Source organism: Apostichopus japonicus, chromosome 16 (assembly GCF_037975245.1).
Source record: "Apostichopus japonicus isolate 1M-3 chromosome 16, ASM3797524v1, whole genome shotgun sequence".
NCBI lineage: Eukaryota > Metazoa > Echinodermata > Holothuroidea > Aspidochirotida > Stichopodidae > Apostichopus > Apostichopus japonicus.
In genome coordinates, this window is record NC_092576.1 from 39424613 (window position 1) to 39445580 (window position 20968).

Below are 20968 nucleotides of genomic sequence, written 5' to 3' on the forward strand. Positions count from 1 at the left end.
TGAAAGTTGGGTACAAATGACAATTATGTGGTGATCTGAAACATTTAGGAGTCACCACTAAAAGTCAACAGGGGATCTCAGAGGGATAGTTTTGGAGAAAATAAAATATGTTAATAATTCAAATTTGTTTACCTCATCCTGCATTATGGGGTCTTCCAATGGTAGGTCGACCATAAAGGTTGGAGAGATGTATCTGTCGGGGCGGTCCATGTCTCCTCCGTGCACGATGTACTTTTCTTTCCCAGCGAGAAGTTTGGACAATCTCCTGTCAAGAACAGAAAGAATCAGTCAAAAATCAACTTAACATCTCTTTGAGCCATTACACCATCTTCTTTGCAAACTTTTAGGCTGTAATTAATTGCCCACATTTTGTTCAGAACTTGCAACGCCTTTCGCACCATTCAACTTAATGGGCTCAACAACCAGGAAGGACATGATTAACTTTTCTTCTCTTTCCCCCACCCCCCTCCCTTTGACAAAAGGAAGTTGTTATCGAAATGTGATCGAGAATGATTATTTCTTGTTAAAAGGTTTGTCAAATTAAAACTAATTTTCTAGCTCAGACAATCCTTGGAGTTCCTGCCCTGAATTTTGACTTTGAGCTTTCTTGGGGGGTTGCTTAAATCGGCCAATCACAGTTTAGACAACAAATTGAAACTAATTTTCTAGCACAGACAATCCTTGGGGTTCCTGCCCTGAATTATGACTTTGAGAATTTTTGGGGGTTGTTTAAATCATCCACTCACAGTCCAGACATCGCACTTATACAAACCGTCCAATCGTTTTGCTTCTGGCAGAATGACTTACTCGTAGTGGCGATCATTTATAATTCTCCCAAAGCTCTGGCTCTGCTTCGGATCGGAACCGTAAAACTCCGTCAGGTGTTTCTTCATCTCGTCGATCAGCTCGTCTCTCACCGACGACTCACAGAGGATGTAGTCGGGGGCGATGCAGGTCTGAGCGGCGTTGACATACTTTCCCCACACAATCCTCCTGGCCGATACGGACACACAAGATTTGGAATCGACTATTACAGGACTGAGGAAAGGAGGGAGATAAAATCAGTTTAAATTTGATGAGGGACAAGGGTACCGTGAATAAGAGAAGGGTCACATCACTTGCACAACCACTAATGTCATCTATCTGATCTTTTGTAGAGTTTGCGGCATCCAGTATGTTGGCGAAACCAAAACCACCCTCAAGAAGCGATTCTATGGTCACAGATCCACAGTCAACACCATGAAGACTGAGACCCCAGTTGGAGAACACTTTAACCTTCCCAACCATACCATCAACAACATGTTCCTACAGGGGATAGAATCCTTAGGTAGCCGCCCTGACAATGAAACTTCTTGGACAAGCAAAAATAACAATGACTCATTTTGGAATTGTCTAACAGCAATGCTTTATTTTTCCAATAATTAGTCATTTTTTCCATTTTTTTGGGTCTCCTGTCAGCTGTCTTAAAGGCATTGAAGTCTCGCCCCAAACAGCGTGCCGCCATCTTTAAAAAGTTAACTTTCCGTTGCTTGCAAGTGAAGTTTTCTGCTTGTTGCTACAAAATGCAGACAGTAATGAAACGTGACACCTTGTTATCTTTAGCTGGACCTGAGATGTCCATCGCTGTATCGTTTGTATACTGTGCTGTGGGTATTGACCGCAGCTGTATGTATTGACTCTGTACTAGTGTCTAATTACCGAAGGTAGAAAGCTGTGTGCATATTTTTTGGGATCGATGGTGGTGTGTAACACTTCTGTTACACCTCATTCGAAACTAGGTCAGAGTACCAGCATTAGACGTTTCTTTTTGCGCTCACACCCTTTAAGTTTTTCCAAATTTAATGATGTCAACTTTTTAGGTGGAATATTGCAGGACTGAGGAAATGAGGGAGACATTTACCAATTAAACTTGATGAAAGACAAGGGTACAATGAAACGTCTTCTATAAGCAAAATAAAAATGACTCATATCTAATTGCCTAACAGCAATGCTTTACTTTTCCATTTTGTTATATTTTTTCCATGTTATTTTTTTTGTCTCCTGTTAATCTGTCTTTAAGTTATTCAACTTTTACGATGTCAACTTCTTATGCAGTTATTCTCCATTTCTTTGTTATTCATCCACTCAGCAATTACTGGATTTTTTTTGGTCCGTCTATCGGTCAGTCTACCAATCTGTCTGTCTATCTGTCTGTCTGTCTGTTAATCCAATGGAAACTGTATATTTGACAGATGGAAAGAGGAATGTATTCTACGCCTCTTGTTGATATTTGCAAGCAATTCCTACGTAGCATTACTGAGATATTCACGAATATCATTCTAACAGATTGTACCCATACGTGAACGAGAAACAAACTGTCGTGAAATCAAAGTTGCACGCCGACAGAAAAAATATTCTTCTTTTTATCCTCTGTTTATTAATTTATTGCTTTTCACTTGGCTTGGATATAGTTCCACTTACCCAAAAGGGGTGTGAAGTTAAAAATGTACCAATGACTGAGGTATTTTTTCCCAATTTTGAAGGAGGCAAGTGGATGCAGCTTTTAGCAAATAGCATGAACGAAATTCGGCGGTGCGCATCTACAAAGTAAAACCTGTTTGATTAAGTTTGTAGGAGGAATAAAACTTGAAAGTAAAACCTATTTGATTAAGTTTGTATGAGGAATAAAACTTGAAGTAACACCTGTTTTATTAATTTTGTATAAGTTAAAAAAACTTGTCAACTTCAAATGCTGTTATCTCAAGAAAACGATACATATAATATTAACGCAAACATATTTATCTTTCAAAAACAAACTTTCACCTTGACTAACCCCTTTAAACACCTCTTCTTGACCAGGTCAATATTTTTCCCTTTTCAGGAGAGAAGGAAATTAATCAATATTTTACATACCCAGAGAAAGGAATTGGGTGTGCACAGACATGAGTCGCAAAAAACTGTAAAGCAAAATGTTTAAACCATTTATGGAGAGAGTTTGACAATTTGGGCAAAAACAAAAGAATCTTGCTGGTCTAGCTATCTGTCAGTCTGCCAGTCAGTCTGTCTGTCTATCTGTCTGTCTTGAATCTACAGGATTCAATTCTCACCTCTTTCCTCCAAGTTCCAGGGTGACTGGAGTCAGATTCTTGGCTGCAGCATTCATCACTAGCCTACCCACAAAGGGATTCCCCGTGTACAAGATGTGATCAAACCGTTGACTCAACAGCGCCTCCGAGGCCTCCTTTTCTCCGTTCACGACTCTGAAACAGTCCTAGCGACGAAAAAAATGTTTGGTGTTAACAGTTATGTACTACAAATATTATTTTAAACACATAGGGATATGTATTTCTTCATTGTTTATTTCACTCCACAATTCATCAGGATGCTGTGATACTGTTCCTCTTTTCACCAGTCGAACGATAGATTCACTCCTGAATTATTCATGAAGCAATGTCAAATGGAATTCGAAAGGGGATGCAACCATGGATAGTTCTTGAGGGGAAGGGGGGGCATTTGTCCCCCATCTCCTTCCCCCCTTCCAAAATTAGAGGAGCTCAGTCCCCTCCCAGAGGAGGGAGGTATATTTCAACAACAAAAACTGTACAGTACATAAATATATAAAATGTATGTGCTGTACAACCTAAACAGTCGAAAACTCAACATAGCTTCAAAAGTTGCAAAATTATCATTGAACCATTTTCATCTAAGCACCCTTCATTTTACCAACATCCCAAGGGGAAGGGACCACCATTTCCCTTGAGACCACTACTCTGGACGACATAACATCTTATACCACCACCTCCAATACAAACCCTGTTTCCTGTTGCACAGGAATGAGCAACTTACAGTACTGTAAAATGTGTGTGTGTACTTTGTTAATATATTTCTTCAAAATGAAGTCAAATCCTGATTCCTTTCTCACAGGAATCATGTTGTGTACGCCATGCGAGTTTCTTGACACAGGAATCAGGCTTCCATTTACAATTGCTGTAATGAGACTTACATTCAGAGTACTAAGAGAGTTGATATCATGACTGCTAATGCTTGTTAGTGTGTTTCCTTCAACTTGAGACAATGTTACTTCCTGTTTTCCAGATATGAGTAACTTTCACTGTAAGAGGAAGAAGTTTGATAGTATAAATGCTTGCTGCGTGTCTTTAAAGGATTAGTTCAGGTGTCACAAATGTTTATCTTATATGAAAGAGGACAATAAAAGAAACCCAATAGTGAAGAAATTATTCAAATATCTTTTTCCGTTTAGGAGATATTCAAGTTTAAAGTTCTATCTTTGTAGAAACTGCTGAAATCAGACAAGCTGTGACATCATATCCTCACATTCCTGAAAAGTCTTTATTTTATTAAAATATTTTGTAAGATTTTATGACTTACAACCAAAAGATACGTCAGGAGATCTCATATGTGTCAAGGGAAGTATTTGAGATTTAACATCTGAAGAATGTTTCATTATATTTTTTTAGATTTGTGAAAAAAAATGTAATTATATTTTAATGAAATATATTGACACATGTTAAGGAAGTGAGGATGTGACATCACACCCTCACAGTTAGTCTTTCTACACCAGTCATTTGCGAAGAAATTTTGAAATCTTCAAAGTGTGATATCTCCTTAACAGAGAATGCTATCATGGTAGTTTCTTCACTATTCTGTTTGTCTTTTTCAGCTCTTTCATACAAGATAGACATGTCAGACACCTGAACCAATCCTTTAATTTGAGTCAAAACCTGATTCCTGTTTCAAGGAAGGAGCAACTTTCAGTGTACCAAGAAGCTAGTACTAACCTGATCCATGTACTGTGTGAAATACTTTGTCAGCACTAGGGTGAATTCTGGATTCATTTCGGAGGGTTTCACAATCGCGCAGTTTCCTTTGAAGTAAAAAAAACAGGTCATAAGGTCAAAAAGGGGTCACAGCTGAGAATAACAGTTAAAGGGATACTTTACAGTGGCTGAAGTTGATCGCTTAAGCGAATAAACAAAATATCTGGAAAGTTTCAAAGTTTCAAAATGACATTCTAATAGTAACGTCCAAAAAATTTTAAAAAGTAAAGAATGAAAATTTTTCAGGAAAACAAGATTCTCTAATACTATTCAAAAGTCAGTAGTAATTTTAAACGACATCATCGACAATGCTTGCCATGCAGTATTGATGATGAATAGTGTACCCAGGGCAGGGCCGGACTAAGCGTGTGGGGGGCCCGGGGCATGCAATTGTGTGGAGGGCCCTATAGTCTGTATTTTATCCGCACTTTCATGCTTGCAAATTCAGAGAGTATTTCATCGTGTTTCAATGAATTTAAAAATGTCACTTCCAATAGCAAGAATATTGAGGTTTACCAGTCTCTGTTGGCTCTTAGTGGTTCTCATGTGATTTTTAATCAACTTACGTTTTGAAAAATGACTTTTCAACGCTACAATTCCAGACCATCAATGAAAGATAGATTCTCAGAGCAATTTCGGTATTAGGGAAAGTGTCTTTCAAACCATTTTCGATGATCGCACGTGGATCACAATTACGACAGTGTTGTAAATTTTAGGATACTCTAAATGTTGGGGGCCCAAAATGTGGGGGGCCCGGAGCACGTGCCCCTGTTGCCCTGCCCTTAATCCGTTACTGACCCAGGGTGCCAAAGAATGCAACTATTTGGGGTTTTTTTCCCTGAAGAGGACCAGAATAAGTGAAAAGAATAATCACTGGTGCGACCTGTACCTGCTGCAATAGCTCCCACTAAGGGTAATAACGTCAGCTGGAGAGGGTAGTTCCACGCTCCCATGATTAGGACCACACCGAACGGCTCCGGTTTGAGAAACGTCTTCTTACCCAATAACAACAAAGAACCGTCATTCACCTAAAGTTGAAAGAAAAGATGAAGAATGAGAGGAAGAAAGTTGAAAAAATGCATATTATCATTATTATTCACGAGATGAGCATCAGAATCAATAGGGTTCTTCTACTCAGTATGGCGCATCAATGTTCCAAGTATGACTTCAATCCAACTTGCCACTGTTGAGCTATAGTGTTTACGAACCAAGGGCGTCACATATGCACACACATAAACGCACACCCACCCATACACACGCAATCACCATCGCATAGATTCCTTGAGCCTTCGGCAAGGAATAAAAAATGAGACAAAGAAAGTTGAAAGAGAAACGAAAAAAGACAAAAGAGTCCAGACTAAAACGATGGGAATGATACAGTATTGCCTTATAATAATAAATGTTCTATGTCATCAAAACAAGAATTATCAGAAATAATTTAGGTCCATCTTTTGCAATCTATAGCACTCGGTCCTTTTTCTCCTTGTTTGTGTGATGGATTTGTATCTTCTATTTTCACCTAAATTTAGGATAGTAACCCTCTCTAAGAAAGGTGCATGGAGAACTGTGGGGGGGGGGGGGGGGGGGGTGATTGAAGGCATAGCATTTGAATAAAAAGTGTTAAATTAGAGAAAATAAGATTTTACCGTATCAAAATTAAAACTAAAATCAAAATAAAATAAAACTGTTAGCAAACTGCTTATCCACTAGAGAGCCTGTGTAAATGACAAGTAACAGAAGAGACAAAAACAAGCACAGAATACAGACAGGTTACTGGGCACTGGTCATTTTGTAAATCTGTGATGTCACAATGCCATTAGGATCTAAAATCTGTGATATCCCCCAAATGGAATAAGATTTTTTTTAGGTGTTCAAGGAAGTTGTTCATGTTGTTTATGCGCTATATAAATTTTACTTATTATTATTATTATGACAGTATTAGATCTCTAAATAATAGTTGGGGTTTCTTGCCTCCTTTAAAATAAAACTATAAAATGTAAAATGAAAAAGCAATACCACCCACATTGATGGTTTTCATGAAATGGTCCAACTCATTCATGTAATAAACGATTTCGCTCTGAACACAGTTTGCTTCATAGGCTCTGGCTTCTAAATGTGGCTGAAAAAAATAGGAATCAAAAATTGTTTTTAATTAACCAGACAGAAATTTATCTATCTCAAAAACTTTCCCAACTTACCTTTTTTTTTCACCTTAAAGGGGCATTCCTGTGGAAGGAAATACAATTTAACCTTTATTGAAGAGCAAACTTTCCCACACGTTTAACTGAAAAATCTCAAAATCTTGTCCCATACTTTCAAATGTGTGGGTTAGCCAAAAGCAGGGGCATTTTAATCCGAAAATATGTTGGCAATTGTATCAAAAGGACAAAAAGGTCTTCTTCTTTTTCTGGAAGATGGACAAATCTCTCGATTCCAGATTTTGTAGGTTTTCAGGACAACTGTGGCACGCTGTTGCATCAAAAACATCCAAACTCTCACATTTTCTCCCATGACTCTGTGAACTGTAATAAGGTACACCATACTGCATGCATATTTTAGTAGGAATAAGGTGTTCTTATCCTCTATGTACACATCCCCCCTCCCCCCCCCTGCCTGCCCCTCTCCCCAATCCAAGGTAAACTTTTTCATTCTTTTCTGCAAAATTTTGCAACACAATTAATGGAACTAAGGATCAAGAGCACATACCACGAATCACCAACTGTAGCGAATAAAACAGAATGTCTTAAAGACTTTGTTCAAGCTAATAACCAAGTCTGTGGTTCTGTTCTAAAGAGATCTTAGGTAATTATATAATTCATCTCGAGTCATATGTTCTTTTTGTTCTTACATTAAATTACTTTCTATCGCAGTTAAAATACAGATCTGCTAACTTTAAATCCTAAATAAAATAAAACTGTTAGCCAACTGCTTATCCACTAGAGAGGCTGTGTAAGAGAATGTGTAAAAGTAAGTTGGCCTGAGTCAGGCCAACTTATGTCAGGCCAACTTACTTTAATTCCTGAGTATCTTTACACATGTTTATACTGTATGTGCCATTTACCAGTTCTAGCTATAGCCACAAAACATGACATATACCTGGGAAAAGATCTAATAGTGTGTTTCCATGGTTACCTAAGTTACAGACTCACTTTGTTAAAGTCTCTATGCATGGCCTCGATGAAATCATCTGTGTGATCCTCCACTAGCTTCAGTAGGTTGCCTAGGTTACATAGCCTAGATTCTCTAGACAAGGTTTTCCCTCTTCTGAATGCTGCCCTCACCGATTTGACCACCTGTATCAAAGAGAAAAGGAAATCAATATATTCAAATTATTAACACATCAATAACTAATAATATTTAATTACATAACAAACAAAAATAGAACACAGGCCTAATTTTCAATGGTGGGAGGGCTTTTATGTCTTCAAAATTACAAGGAAACATAAAAATGTGGCATGTTTATGCTACCACTGCAAAAAACAATGAGGAATGTATAAACACAATAAGAAACAAGAATAAACATTGCCATGAACAGGGCTGGTAAAATAATGAGGTAGACATTATAGGGCTACTTTGGGTCCTAATCTTCCATTAGGTTGACAGTTGAGGTAACATATATACAGGGATGTGCCAAGGATTTCCTGAGTGCCGGGTATACTGATCGCTGTCCTGGGGGAGGGGTCTAAGGGGGAAGAGGTGTCCCACTCCCCTTTGAGAAATTTTTCGATTTTTGAAGGTGCTCAGCTGCCAAATGCTGGCACTTGTGCTGCTTTTTAAACACATACACTAGTTTTGCTAACAATTTAAATTTTTTTGGGTGAAATATATTGTTAGGAATGTCGGGATTTTAGATGAAAATAGTGCTGTGCGGGATTCACGATTTTAAAGACAGTGCTGGGCGGTAATTTTTTGTGCTGAGCGGGGTCGCCCAGTGCTGCCCAGAGTGGGCACATCCCTGCATATATGTTAAGAATGCATGTTAGGTGTGTGCCACCTTGGGTAATATCAACCATTGATAGAAATCTACATAAATTTTGAAGTCATACAGTATGAAAATATCAACTATGGAGGGTCATGTGATGTATTCCCTCGTACTACTCCTACACATAACATATATATGTGGTCCAAGTTATATAAGTCAATATTTCAACAACAAAAACAAAGGTTAGAAACAGTTCAAATTTTTGTGATAAGTTTCTCGATCACCTTTTCTGTTTCTGGAGGGATGTTTCTGGAGAGAACTTTGACTGTTAGTGCATCAATTCACATTTTCCTTATTTATTCCAATTTATTCTCACATAATTCATACTGAACAATGACTTGCTCGACGGCCTACAACCATCTCATGACTTCTACAAGCCTTAGAACTCTCTAACTAATCTTCTAAACATTTTAATGAAATAATTGACAATTAGGCCAATGACCAATAATGACCTCATGTAGACACTGTTACTTTTTTATCGTGGGCAAAGAGAGACCAATTCCCCCTCCCCCTCCTTACCCCATCCCTCCCACCCAACCAACTTCCAACTCTTTATCCACTATTCTATACAAGCTAGGAAACCTTTAGTGTGCCATTCATTCTCTAATTACCATGTGTGATATGTTACAGAACCAGGAATTACATAAGAAGAGGGGGTAGTTGTACTATCAGTTATTGGAAACACTGTATCAGCGTCCATATCTACATTGAAGTTACACCTTTTTCTTCAATACCATAGCATGAGGTAATAGCTGTCTAGTGCCATGATAGTCCAACTCCTCTGCAACAGAGGTACAACCAAACTTCTGGGTACCCTAGTTGTAACATATAGAGCATCATTTTGCACAGAACAATTTATAAGCACTTTCCATTTCTCGAAAGCAGTGGTGTCGCCAAGTGGTGGCCTGGGGTGGCACTTTCCCTCCCAAAACAATCATGCTCTCCCAGGTGCCCCCCCCCCCCCTTGATACAATTTGTAGTGTGAAAACAAAATGTTCAAACGAAATCTTGTTTTACAAAGGACGAAACATACTATGTTCATCAGTAAAACTTCTTTCCACTGGCCATCACAATAAACAGTTGTTTTCTCACTAACAAAGTCACAGATCGAGGCCTGGCCTGAACCGCTAGTGTTTATAAACTACACTACTATACCCTGCATGAATTTGAATTTTCAACACTCTTAAATTTCAAAACAGTAGAGAATACTAAATAAATTATGGCCTTTGAATTTTTTTTCAAAAGTACTGTACACATAGGCCTACCACTGCTTCTCAGATAATATTGCATGTCCAATTAAGTAATGTTCATCATGTTGCTATGGCAACATACTTTGAGGGTGTACAGTAGCTGTGGAATTAAAAGCCAAATAAATTGAAATTTGAGCATGACAGATCATTAGTTGTCTTTGTGGCAAATTTGAATGGGGAGGAAAGGGGCCATGAATGTCATTTTCAGACACTTTATCCCACCCTCCCCCTCCTAACCCATAGCACAATAGTCCCATCTATATTGTACACCTCGTTCTATCCCCGGACATACCTCTCCAATACCAGTTGCGTCCATGTCTTCTGAGCACCTATGAGGTCAAAACCCTCCTACAGATATGACCAAAGTTGCTTTATCTCAGTATTTATCTCTGCATTGGTAATGAAAAAATAGAGAATTGAATTAGGGGAAAAAATTTAATTTTGTGTTAATTTTCTCAGTAAGTTTTCTCTTTTCTGGAACGGCGATTGAGATGCTTGAGACAACTTTCATGGTTAGTGCATTTTATCTTGATTTGTTTATTCCAGTTTAATCTTAAATGGTCATTTTGTTTCAAAAACGTATGAAATCCTTGATGGCATTTCACGAAAGATAAAAAAAAAAATGGTCACAACATGTACAAACAAAAGCAGGTTTCACTTTGGACATTCTGAAGTAACACTGCAGAATAATGTAACTAAGGTATAAATAGAGTTAAGGCCCGGTCACACTACAGCGATATTTTATCGGAATACGGTCCGACTTTTCCGATTTTAGGCCGAAGAGTGAGGTTTGTGGGTAGTGAATGTAATGAATGCAGTGGAATATTCAAATACCTACTCCAAATCTGAGGGGTTATGGAACTGACTACATTCTGAAGTGACGTCACATCGAAAAACGAGAAAAAAAGGAAGAGAAATCGGATAGCTATCCGATAAAAGGAAACGGAGTCAATATCAAAAGTTAGGAGAGGGTTATTCCACATCGGAATGGCTCAACAGAAAACAAATCAGGTCCTTTATCACTGTGGCTAGAAGACCCGAACGAAAAACTGGCTGTTTCGATTCCTCCGGGAAAATCGGATAGTATTCCGATAAAAAATCGGTATAGTGTGACCGAGCCTTTAAGATTTTCCTAGGTGGCATTAAAACAAAATACTTGGCACTGTCCTCCATAGCAAAAAATCTTTGCAGACCGAATGTGATACAATGAAGTTTATTGCAAATAACATTTAAGCAAAATAATTCAAATTTACCCTCAGCCCCTTATTCTTAAACCTGCTCTTATCTTAATTAATCACTATACTGTATATGCCTTCTGGGACTATAGATATTCCATGTTTGCTGTGTCTTGCATTTTTGGTTAACCATGTTAAGAAGTATTGGGTTTCACCTCCTTCACCTCTTCCCTAATTAAGGTACACACATTCTGTGATAGAATATCCTGTCGGGTGGAGTGATGGGGGGGGGGGGGGGAGGAGGGATAAATGCACATTATCTGGAACAGGAATGCAAATGACACACATGTATTGGTTTCATTGTTGACTAATTAGGTGATTACGAGAATATTGATTAGATATATAAATGAAGTATGTTAAATGTAGCCTAGCCTAACATTAACTGTACGTAGACCTATAGTTTTACAAGTACTATATTGCCTAACTTACTGCTAGCCACGTTATGTTAGAACGTTGACGACAGCGTCGGTCGTTACCAAGCGCACTTGTGTCCTATACCTACCAGGCAAAACTTAGCATAGGCCTCGCGTGCACCTGCACATTTTCAATTGCCTCTAGTGTGCTATAACTTAGTCAAGACGCTCGATCGAAGAAGCCAATTCAGGCAAATGCGAACGGCATTGAAACTCTACCCATTTTCTTTTTACTGGTTGTTTACAGTTATTGTATTTTGTACCTAACTTTTGGCCTAAATTCTTACCGGTTTTTACAAACTATACTGTAGCATAAGCCGCAGTGAGTAACCTGTGGTAATTCCCTATCCCCTGCGGTCGTGTTGAAACTGTTGTAAAGGCACGAAGTTTGTTGTTTAAATCCGAAAGTTGTTTGTGGACGAGAAACCACATGACATTGAATTTATGAGCAAAGAGATCAAATTACAATTCCTTGGGCACATTTGGAAATATTTGCTGACAAAAAGATCACGTACATTGTAAAAACATATCATTATCATTTTGGATAGCCAAGGTGTACTGCATGTACCCTTCATATTATTGTCAAAGCTGTTTCAAACGAAAGCCGCGATAGAAACATATATATGGGCCTATTTTGTCATCACAGTTAAAACAAACAAATGGGACCCAGCTAATTGGGCCACTAACATTTATGGAAAGAAACATTTCTGCTATTCACACAAGTATATGAAATAAATCTTACCGGAGAAATGTTTCATGCAACAGCGATGAGTCTTCATGAGCTATCCGCATACAAAATAAATTGCGTAACCAAGTCAAACTAGAAAACCAAAATTTACACCTTTATACAAGCAGATAAAACAGGTAAATTCGTTTAATTAGTAATGGTTTACTGGTTAGGGGTTAATTGTTAGAGGAAGTTGAACGACAGTCAAACAGTTCTTTGGTAACAAATGTGTTGGTGCCTAACCGATATCCGCGGTTTTATCCGTATAACTTAGTAAGGTAAAGGCGATTCCTTTTGAAAGGAGAGCACACAAAACACAGTATAGCTTCCTGTATATTATGCACTCGTGTGTGTGTGTTGCAGCGTTATGATTACGTAATATCTAGACCAGCTGTACTGACCTCGATAACAGTCGGTCCATCGAGGCCACGTCTGACTGAACAAACATTTAATTCCTTCCTCCCAATTGAGAAACGCAAAATAAATCGAGAATGGCAACCTTCACAATGAAATATGTATTTTCATTTCCTTTTCTTTTTCTTTTTCTTTTTCTTTTTCAGGGAGTCTTCTACTTTGTTAAGCCAATTAATATAGGCTTTTTAGAAGACTTCTTTTCACAATGTATATATTCACGTGATAAAACAAATAAATCAAATCAAATCAAATGAAAAAAATATAAATGTAGTTATTTCTTTCATTCTTTAATTAATTCTTTCTTTCTTCTTACTTTCTTTCTTTATTCTCCTTTAGTTTTTATATTTCCTATTTTTTCTTGCTTGCATATTGTCATAATTCTTTCCATTTTTCTTCTCTTATATTTTTACTTTATTTTATTTCATTTTATTTTTTGAGGGGGGTGGGGACGGGATGGGGTTCGTGACGTTTACTGATCCCGACGTGTATAAGGTGCGCATAGTGAGGCCATATAGTCCTGAAATATGCAAATTAAATGGACATAATTAATATGTAAGTTTCTCGTGCTCTCACTGGGGAGGGAGGGGGATGAGGGAAAGGAGAGGAAGGGATGGTTCTGTTTCTTTTGTTTCTTTTTTTCTAATTGTATAGTTCTGTATATTTTTTTAGGGAGTGTCACTACCCGACAAGCCCTATAGGTTTTTTTTTAGTACACGTCCTTTCACAAGTTTTGTTTCTTATCTCCTTCTATGTTATATGTCATTCTTATGTTGTGATATGAACACTAGTAAATGAAATTAAAATTAAAATTAAACGATTGGATGAAATCGTCATATGCAGGCGAAATCGACATATGTCGAATTAAACGGACATGTGTAAATTCGTACTCTCATTGGACGACCAGTGTCACATGTGTTATTTCCTATCGGTTTGATCGGAAGATTCAAGATTTTCGACATATGTCGAAATAAATTGACATATGCATGTTTCTGGTGCTCTTATTGGACGATCATGGTCACATGTATGTCATAATAAAATGAAAATGATACGATTGGATCAAATCGACATATGTCGAATTAAATGGACATGTGTAAATTCATGCTCTCATTGGACGACCGGTGTCACATGTTGTTTCCTATCGATTTGATCGGAAGATATCGACATATGTCGAATTAAATTGACATATGCAACTTTCTCGTGCTCTTATTGGACGATCATTGTCACATGTCATTTTCTAACACTCTGATTGGAAGAAATCGACATATGTGAAAGAAACCGACATATGTCGAATTAACATTGACATATATATGTCGGTTTCCGTGCTATGATTGAATTATATATATGCATATTCATAGGCCCCGGAATCCGAACAGTTGGAATTAGAATAGCTAAACGGTAAGTTCACAACGTTCTTTTCATCAAGATTTCCTTATGCTGCATTTACACTAGACCACGATTCCCACGATCGCCACGATTTTTCAAAAAGCGTGGAGCTCCACGATATATTAATGTTTTTTTTTTCTTTCTCCACGCTTTCAAACGTTTTGTAACGATTTATAACGCTTTGCTAGGAAACCAGTGCCTTCCGGTCAAGGCCTGCGACGATTTTCATTACGTTCCCCCAAGTTATCTTACGATCACCACGATAAGCTCTCGCGTTCTGCCTCGTTCTGCTAAGTTCTGTTGAGGTCCCTCAGGTTCATCAAGTTCTCCTAAGATTTATGCACACGATTTGACTAAAATTACCACGCTTGAATCCCGATTGGGGTATAAAGAGGAGGCCGGGGCCACTCTCTCATTCGTTCCAGAGAAACAATGAGGAAGCATGCTTCCAAGAGATGAAGAAGATATTGAATTGGCAATTCTGGTTTATGCTTATATTGTCGCTAAAAAAAGAAGGCAGCGGCAAGAAGAAGAGTCAGAACGGAGCAGGGTGGAAAAGAGTGGAAGGCTGAGGAGGCCAAGGAGAAGACCTAGAAGGTGGTGTGTGAGACGGTGGTTAAGTGCAGAAAGAAGGATTAAACCTGGGTCCTAAAACACAAGACAAATAAAAGAAACTAGGCTATAGCTGGTCTCAATGGTCAGATGTTTTCGTGTGAAGCGCTCAAAGGGAAATGAATCTTGGAGAGCGTGGGGGCTCTTTCATATGCAAAATCGGAATCGTGTGGGGACCTAACCTAACGTGTCAGATCGTGGGAGCCAAACGCGGCGACCGCAGCAGATCGTAACAGAGCGTGAATAAATTACTCACGCTTCTCAAAGCATCTTGACGAATCGTAGTAGAGCGTGTTCCTCACGTAGTGGATCGTAGTGAAACTTGAGGAAATCGTGTTTCAAAATCCAGCAAGATCTGCTGCGATAGTGCACTAAGGTCTGTTTCGCTCTGTTACGCTCAGTTCAACTGTACTACGATTCCCACGTTCTTTCACGCGCTTTCATGGTTTGGTCTCAGATCGGGACAATCGTGCAGGTAAAATTTTTGACTGTCAAAAATTTTGTCACGTTCATGACGATCATCACGATTCAACCAAGTTCCCTCAAGACCACCACGACTCTGTCACACGACCTCCCACGCTCCTCACGATTCTCTCAAGACCACCACGACTCTGTCACACGACCTCCCACGCTCCTCACGATTCTCTCAAATTGTGGGAATAGTGGAGAACGTGTATGGCAAGCCATATGGGACAAACACTGCATAATATATCCGCGTAATAATTGGAATTTATACGTGTATTAATTGGAATATATACGCGTACATATAATTAGCCAATCATATGGCTTAAATATACCCGCGTATTAATTTGAATGTATACACGTATTAATTCGAATATATACACGTATTAATTCGAATATATACACGTATTAATTCGATTATATATACATATTAATTCGAATATATACACGTATTAATTCGAATATATACACGTATTAAATAAAATACATATGGGGATTAAATCCAATATATGCACGGATTAATTAGAATATACACATTTCCGCTATTTCTGTGTACATATACCAACGATAAATGTTTTGGCGGGCTCGCGAGATCGCTTCAAAAAGCGAAACTTTACACATGTAGGCTACAACACATGTATATTCGAATTAATACGCGTAAATATTCGAATTAATACGCGGATATATTATGTAGTGTTTGTCCCACATGGCTTGCCATAAACGTGGCCTAGTGTAAATGCTGCATTACAGCATATTTGCCAGCAAAATTGAAAAACCATGCATGACCATGGAAGAACCAGCACAAAAAGATCAGCAGTGTCTTGATAGGCAATTTAATTGGTTATGTAAGTATCACAATATCTTTGCATGCCTACGATGACCTATCCGGGCAGCTTAGCTTTTCGTCAATGCCAACATAGTCTCATAGCAAAGCTTTCATAGTCAAGCTTTGGACCCATAGTGTCAGGGTCGCCGGGAGGAGGGGCGGAGGGATCGGGCATGTCTGATTGAGCAGAGTACTGCTCCTGCTGGTTAGCAACTATTTCCTTAAACAGCCTGACTAAAACTATTAATGCAACGTTAAGGGTACAGAAGACAAGCAATATACACAGAATGGAAGCTTTAAAAACGACAACGAGGGGAATTGCTTAGATACTTGAAGGCTGCTCCATACCTGGCAATCCCACCCTCCCGGGAGGAGAATTAAGCTAAGAATAAAGGAAAAGAAAAAATCACTTCCAAGTGGCTGGGCTGTTCCCCGGAAGAGAACTATTATTCCGGAATTTGACTCACAAGCCCTCTAGCCATCGGGTTCCTACCCCCACACCCCCACCCCCCCCCCCCCCACCCCAACACCCTTCTCACTCCGACCTCCTTATTCAATATTCTGATTCAATTATTCTGAATACTGCCGTATGTAATAATTGGTTTGATTTTTGTGTTATAGGTTTGTAAAAGAATGTGTGGAGTGAGACAATTAAAAGGATACTCCATGCCCAAATCTCACTTGATATGTTTTAGAGAAGTAAAATCTAAGCTTGGTGGTAAAACTTTCACTCAATTCCAATAAACAGTTTTCGAGATATTAACATTTGAATATATCTAATTTTCCACCAAAAGTGGACTAGAAGCAAACAGGAGTGAAGTTATTGTTGCACACTGACAACAGTGCTTTGTGTTTTTTCTTTATTTTCCAGTCTATTGTATTGACCTTGAAATGGATAGGTGCCGGTTGTGAAGTGCACATGAATCAAATGCATGTGGTGAACTTACAATTGTGAAAATCACAGATTTTGGAATAGAAAAGTAGATGCAAATTTTAAATGAAAAACAAAACATATTCTATAACTGTGCAACAATGACATCACACCTGTTTGCTTCTTGTTCATTTTAGCCTGGCTATGAAGGTGAAAACTTATATTGTTAATATCTCAACAACCAAAAAAAGAAATTGAATGCAAATTTCACCATAACGCTTAGTTTATGTTCTTCTTGTACCTGTCAAAATATCATTTTGGTCTGGACTATCCTTTTAAGATTACTAAAAATTCTAAAGTGTTTTTAAGATCCTCCGGGCTCTCCCGGAAGTGACATCAATGTGTTTTTTAAAGTTAAGCTTTCTGTCCAGGGTATTTCCCAAGAAAACAGCCTCTTTACAGGGATAATGTTATAGTGCTAGAACGTTTGCTATAATGGTCCTCAGTCACATCATTAGAGAAAGGACATTAAACTTAGATTTATCTGGGTTTTATTTTTACTCTCCATTTACTACACCAGGTGCTGATGCAGTTTTAAACAAACTACCACATGCATAAATTATTCTACTACTGTGACAAAATAGCGAGGTCGTCGTCGCCTTGACGGCATTGTGTAGAATTAAGCTTATTGTAAGCTACGGACCCGATATCTTAGTTTATAGGCCTTAATGAGAAAATTGAATGGAAAAGGGAATTCCGGAGTTATAGGCAAGCCATAGACATGACTCACTTTCTCAAACTTTACATATAGTTGATCGCACAACCGGCATTAAAGAGCAAACTTTCTTCCAATCAGAGCATTAGAAAATAACATGTGACAACGGTCGTCCAATCAGAGCACGAAAATCTGACATATGTCTATTGAATTCGACATATGTCACTTTATTTCGACATATGTCAATTTAATTCGACATATGTCAATTGAATTTGACATATGTCAATTTAATTCGACATATGTCACTTTATTTCGACATATGTCAATTTAATTCGACATTATGTCAATTTAATTTGACATATGTCAATTTAATTCGACATATGTTAATTTAATTCGACATATGTCAATTTAATTCGACATATGTCAATTTAATTCGACATATGTTAATTTAATTCGACATATGTCACTTTATTTCGACATTAGTCAATTTAATTCGACATGTGTCAAATAAATTCGACATATGTCAATTTAATTCGATATATGTCAATTTAATTTGACATGTTTTATGTCGATTCAAGTGATTTCGACTAGAAAACACTCCACGAATTCGATTTCAATTTACTGTAAGTAAAAGCCCGTTGTGGGGGTCCACTTGTGGTAGCGGAGGGCCCTGGAAGCGCTCGCGTGTTGTAAGCCTAATATTACTTACCGGGTAGGTTGTAAGGAAGAAACAGGGAGAACGGTTTTGCCCTATAACTTAGTTCTTCATGTTTTTTCAAGTTAGTATACTCCTATATTTCGTTGGTATAAGGCCACGCTGAATTCTACTCCAATTCTGAGACCGACTTGAAATCGATTAAGGACCATGATTTTCACTGGGGACGGTCACACCCACTTCCCAAGCACACTCCAGCCGTATAAATTGATGTAGGCCTACATGTCCTCCATCAGCTCAATTAATGTTCGGCAAGGCATGCAGTCAGTGAGCAATACGTTATCCTACCATATTTACGGTTCAAACGAATGGTGGATACCTTGAAAATTGTAATTTGCCAATTTTTGACGTTTTATCAAGAAATACTAATTGTTGGAAATGGTAATGTTTCAAATATTTACCGTTTTCCAATGTGTATGATTCGCCAACGCAATGTCATCTCTACACTTCCGTACGTAATTTATGCCGAATGTATTTGATCCATACAAATTCCTTATCAATTTCTTTGATTTGATCACATACACACACTAGATTTCAGAATAGCTCCACGACTCCCTGGGACTATTTGTGTAGCAACTAGAATTATGGTGGTATCGAAGTGCCAGAGGAGAAATAAGTTTACCAAGTTATAACTAATTACGACATCTCTCAACAATTTAGAAATCTATTTCCCATCACTGTAGCTGGACAAGCTAGCAAATGTACTAAAGCCAACTAGCTTTCTCTAAAGAAGAGCTACTCTCATCTAGAAGTCACACACTATACTATATTTTTTACGTACGTGTTATCATTTAAAAGAAATTATGTTAGTGTAACTTACTTTTAAGTCAACAAATGTCAAGTTTGTTCTTCCTTCCGTCTTCACGTCAGGTGTAAGGGTTCCCTGGTTACAATTGGGTGTTTATGGAAGGTAAGTTTATTGTGACTGGCGCCCCTAGCAAAGAAAGGCAGTACCCAACATATCATGCAGGCTCGCCATATAGGCTCTATAACTATATATATAGGGCCCTCGGGTTTATACAGTGTTTTAAAGGGAGTGAAGACTCTCGCACTATGAAACGTCTAATGACGGTATAATCTGACCTAGTTTCGAATGAGGTGTAACAGAAATGTTAGACACCACCATTGATCCCAGAAGATACACACACAGATTGCTACCGTCAGTATATAGTGTACAGTCAGTACCCACAACACTGCAGTGTACATAGCAGCGCTGGACATCTCAGGTCCAGATAAAGATAACAAGGTATTACATTCCATTACTGTCTGCATTTTGTAGCGACAAGAAGAAACTTCACTGCAAGCAACGGAAAGTTAACTTTCTTCATAGGGCGACACGCGGTTTGGGCGAGTCTTCAATGCCTAGCTGACAGTTTACGTCAAAGCGAAAACTGTTGAATTACCTACACAAGATTTTGCTTGGAGCTCCAGGCCCGGCTGGGGGGGGGGGGTGCAGTGGCGTAGCTAGGGGTATTGGTCAGGAGGGGCGAGAATGGTCTGTAGGGGTGCTTTCGACACTATCTAAGCGGAGCGCCACCACAGTTTGGCGCGTAGTGTACAGGATTTTTTTGAGTAAAGATACTCCCTAGATCGCCGGAAATGACCCTTTCCGGGCCTGGCTAATTTGCAGATAAACGAAGAATAAATAGGTGTCATCGCCAAATTACACACCAACAAAATGTGATAAATGTCAATAGGTAGATGAGAGCGCAATAAAAAAAGTAAATAATCGCGAATAAGCAAAAAGTGGTAAAGAGCTGAAAAGGGGGCCAGCAGTCCATTTGAGTCCGTCAGGGGGGCATCCGCCCCCTGACTGTATGGACGCTCCGCCACTGGGGGGGGGGGGTGTAGGTAGGCAGTGTCCTAATTATGTTGACGTATTATATATAATACAAGTTGCCTTTATCGTTTTTGTGTTTCTTCATTTTCACTTGCTGTAGTATTTTCAACTTGTCACAAGCGAGTTAGGGTATGCGACATTTCCCTACCACACTCTATGTCCTTTGAGCACATCCTCCTCGCTGAAAAAAAAAGAAAAAAAAAAGAAAAAAAGATTTTTCTAACGAACCCTCGTGCAACGATTTACAAAGTTCCCTTAATCGAATGCATAACACATAAGGCTGACTATACAGTATTTACGAGTTACACCCGACTGCAAACCGATGATAAATTATTTCTACAGGGATGTGAACAAGGGCGTTGGCTCGAATGGGCACCTCGGAGCTGGTGTTTTATTGCTAACTCTCTATTCAAACGTCTATTATTTACATTACAATCCAATCTATAAATATACCTGATTGTATTCCGCGTGTATCACACCCTGTGTACGATACCAACACTGCATCATGGGATATGCCAGCCAGCAACAAACTATCCCCGCTGAGCTAAAGCCCGGTTATCCGAAACTCCGAATAACTGTACTTCCCAACGACGTCATTTTGCTGTGATAAAGCACTAGGCGGATTATGCGGTTTTCGTTTATCCGACGTTTCGTTTATCTGGGGTGCCCTGCCTGTACTGTAGATATCAAAGGTTACATGGATAAT

At 38.6% G+C, this 20968-nt stretch overlaps 1 protein-coding gene across 3 annotated transcripts in view; it reads right to left on the bottom strand.

The window, feature by feature from the left end:
* LOC139982342 (aldehyde dehydrogenase, dimeric NADP-preferring-like) overlaps window positions 1-12707 on the bottom strand; it is a 32793-nt gene extending 20086 nt beyond the window's left edge. Inside the window, exons 1-9 of one of the 3 annotated variants that reach the window (XM_071995067.1) lie at window positions 12440-12707; window positions 10342-10438; window positions 7967-8110; window positions 6841-6936; window positions 5707-5845; window positions 4779-4864; window positions 3087-3250; window positions 808-1038; window positions 133-265 (exon numbers count right to left, since the gene is read on the bottom strand). In XM_071995067.1, coding sequence (XP_071851168.1) covers window positions 133-265; window positions 808-1038; window positions 3087-3250; window positions 4779-4864; window positions 5707-5845; window positions 6841-6936; window positions 7967-8110; window positions 10342-10365 — 1017 coding nt within the window. In that variant the 5' untranslated portion in view covers window positions 10366-10438; window positions 12440-12707. Of the gene's footprint in view, window positions 1-132; window positions 266-807; window positions 1039-3086; window positions 3251-4778; window positions 4865-5706; window positions 5846-6840; window positions 6937-7966; window positions 8111-10341; window positions 10439-11713; window positions 11735-11984; window positions 12254-12439 lie in introns of those variants that run through there. The other 2 variants (XM_071995066.1, XM_071995068.1) reach the window with 2 other exon arrangements.
* Window positions 12708-20968: the final 8261 nt, after the last annotated feature.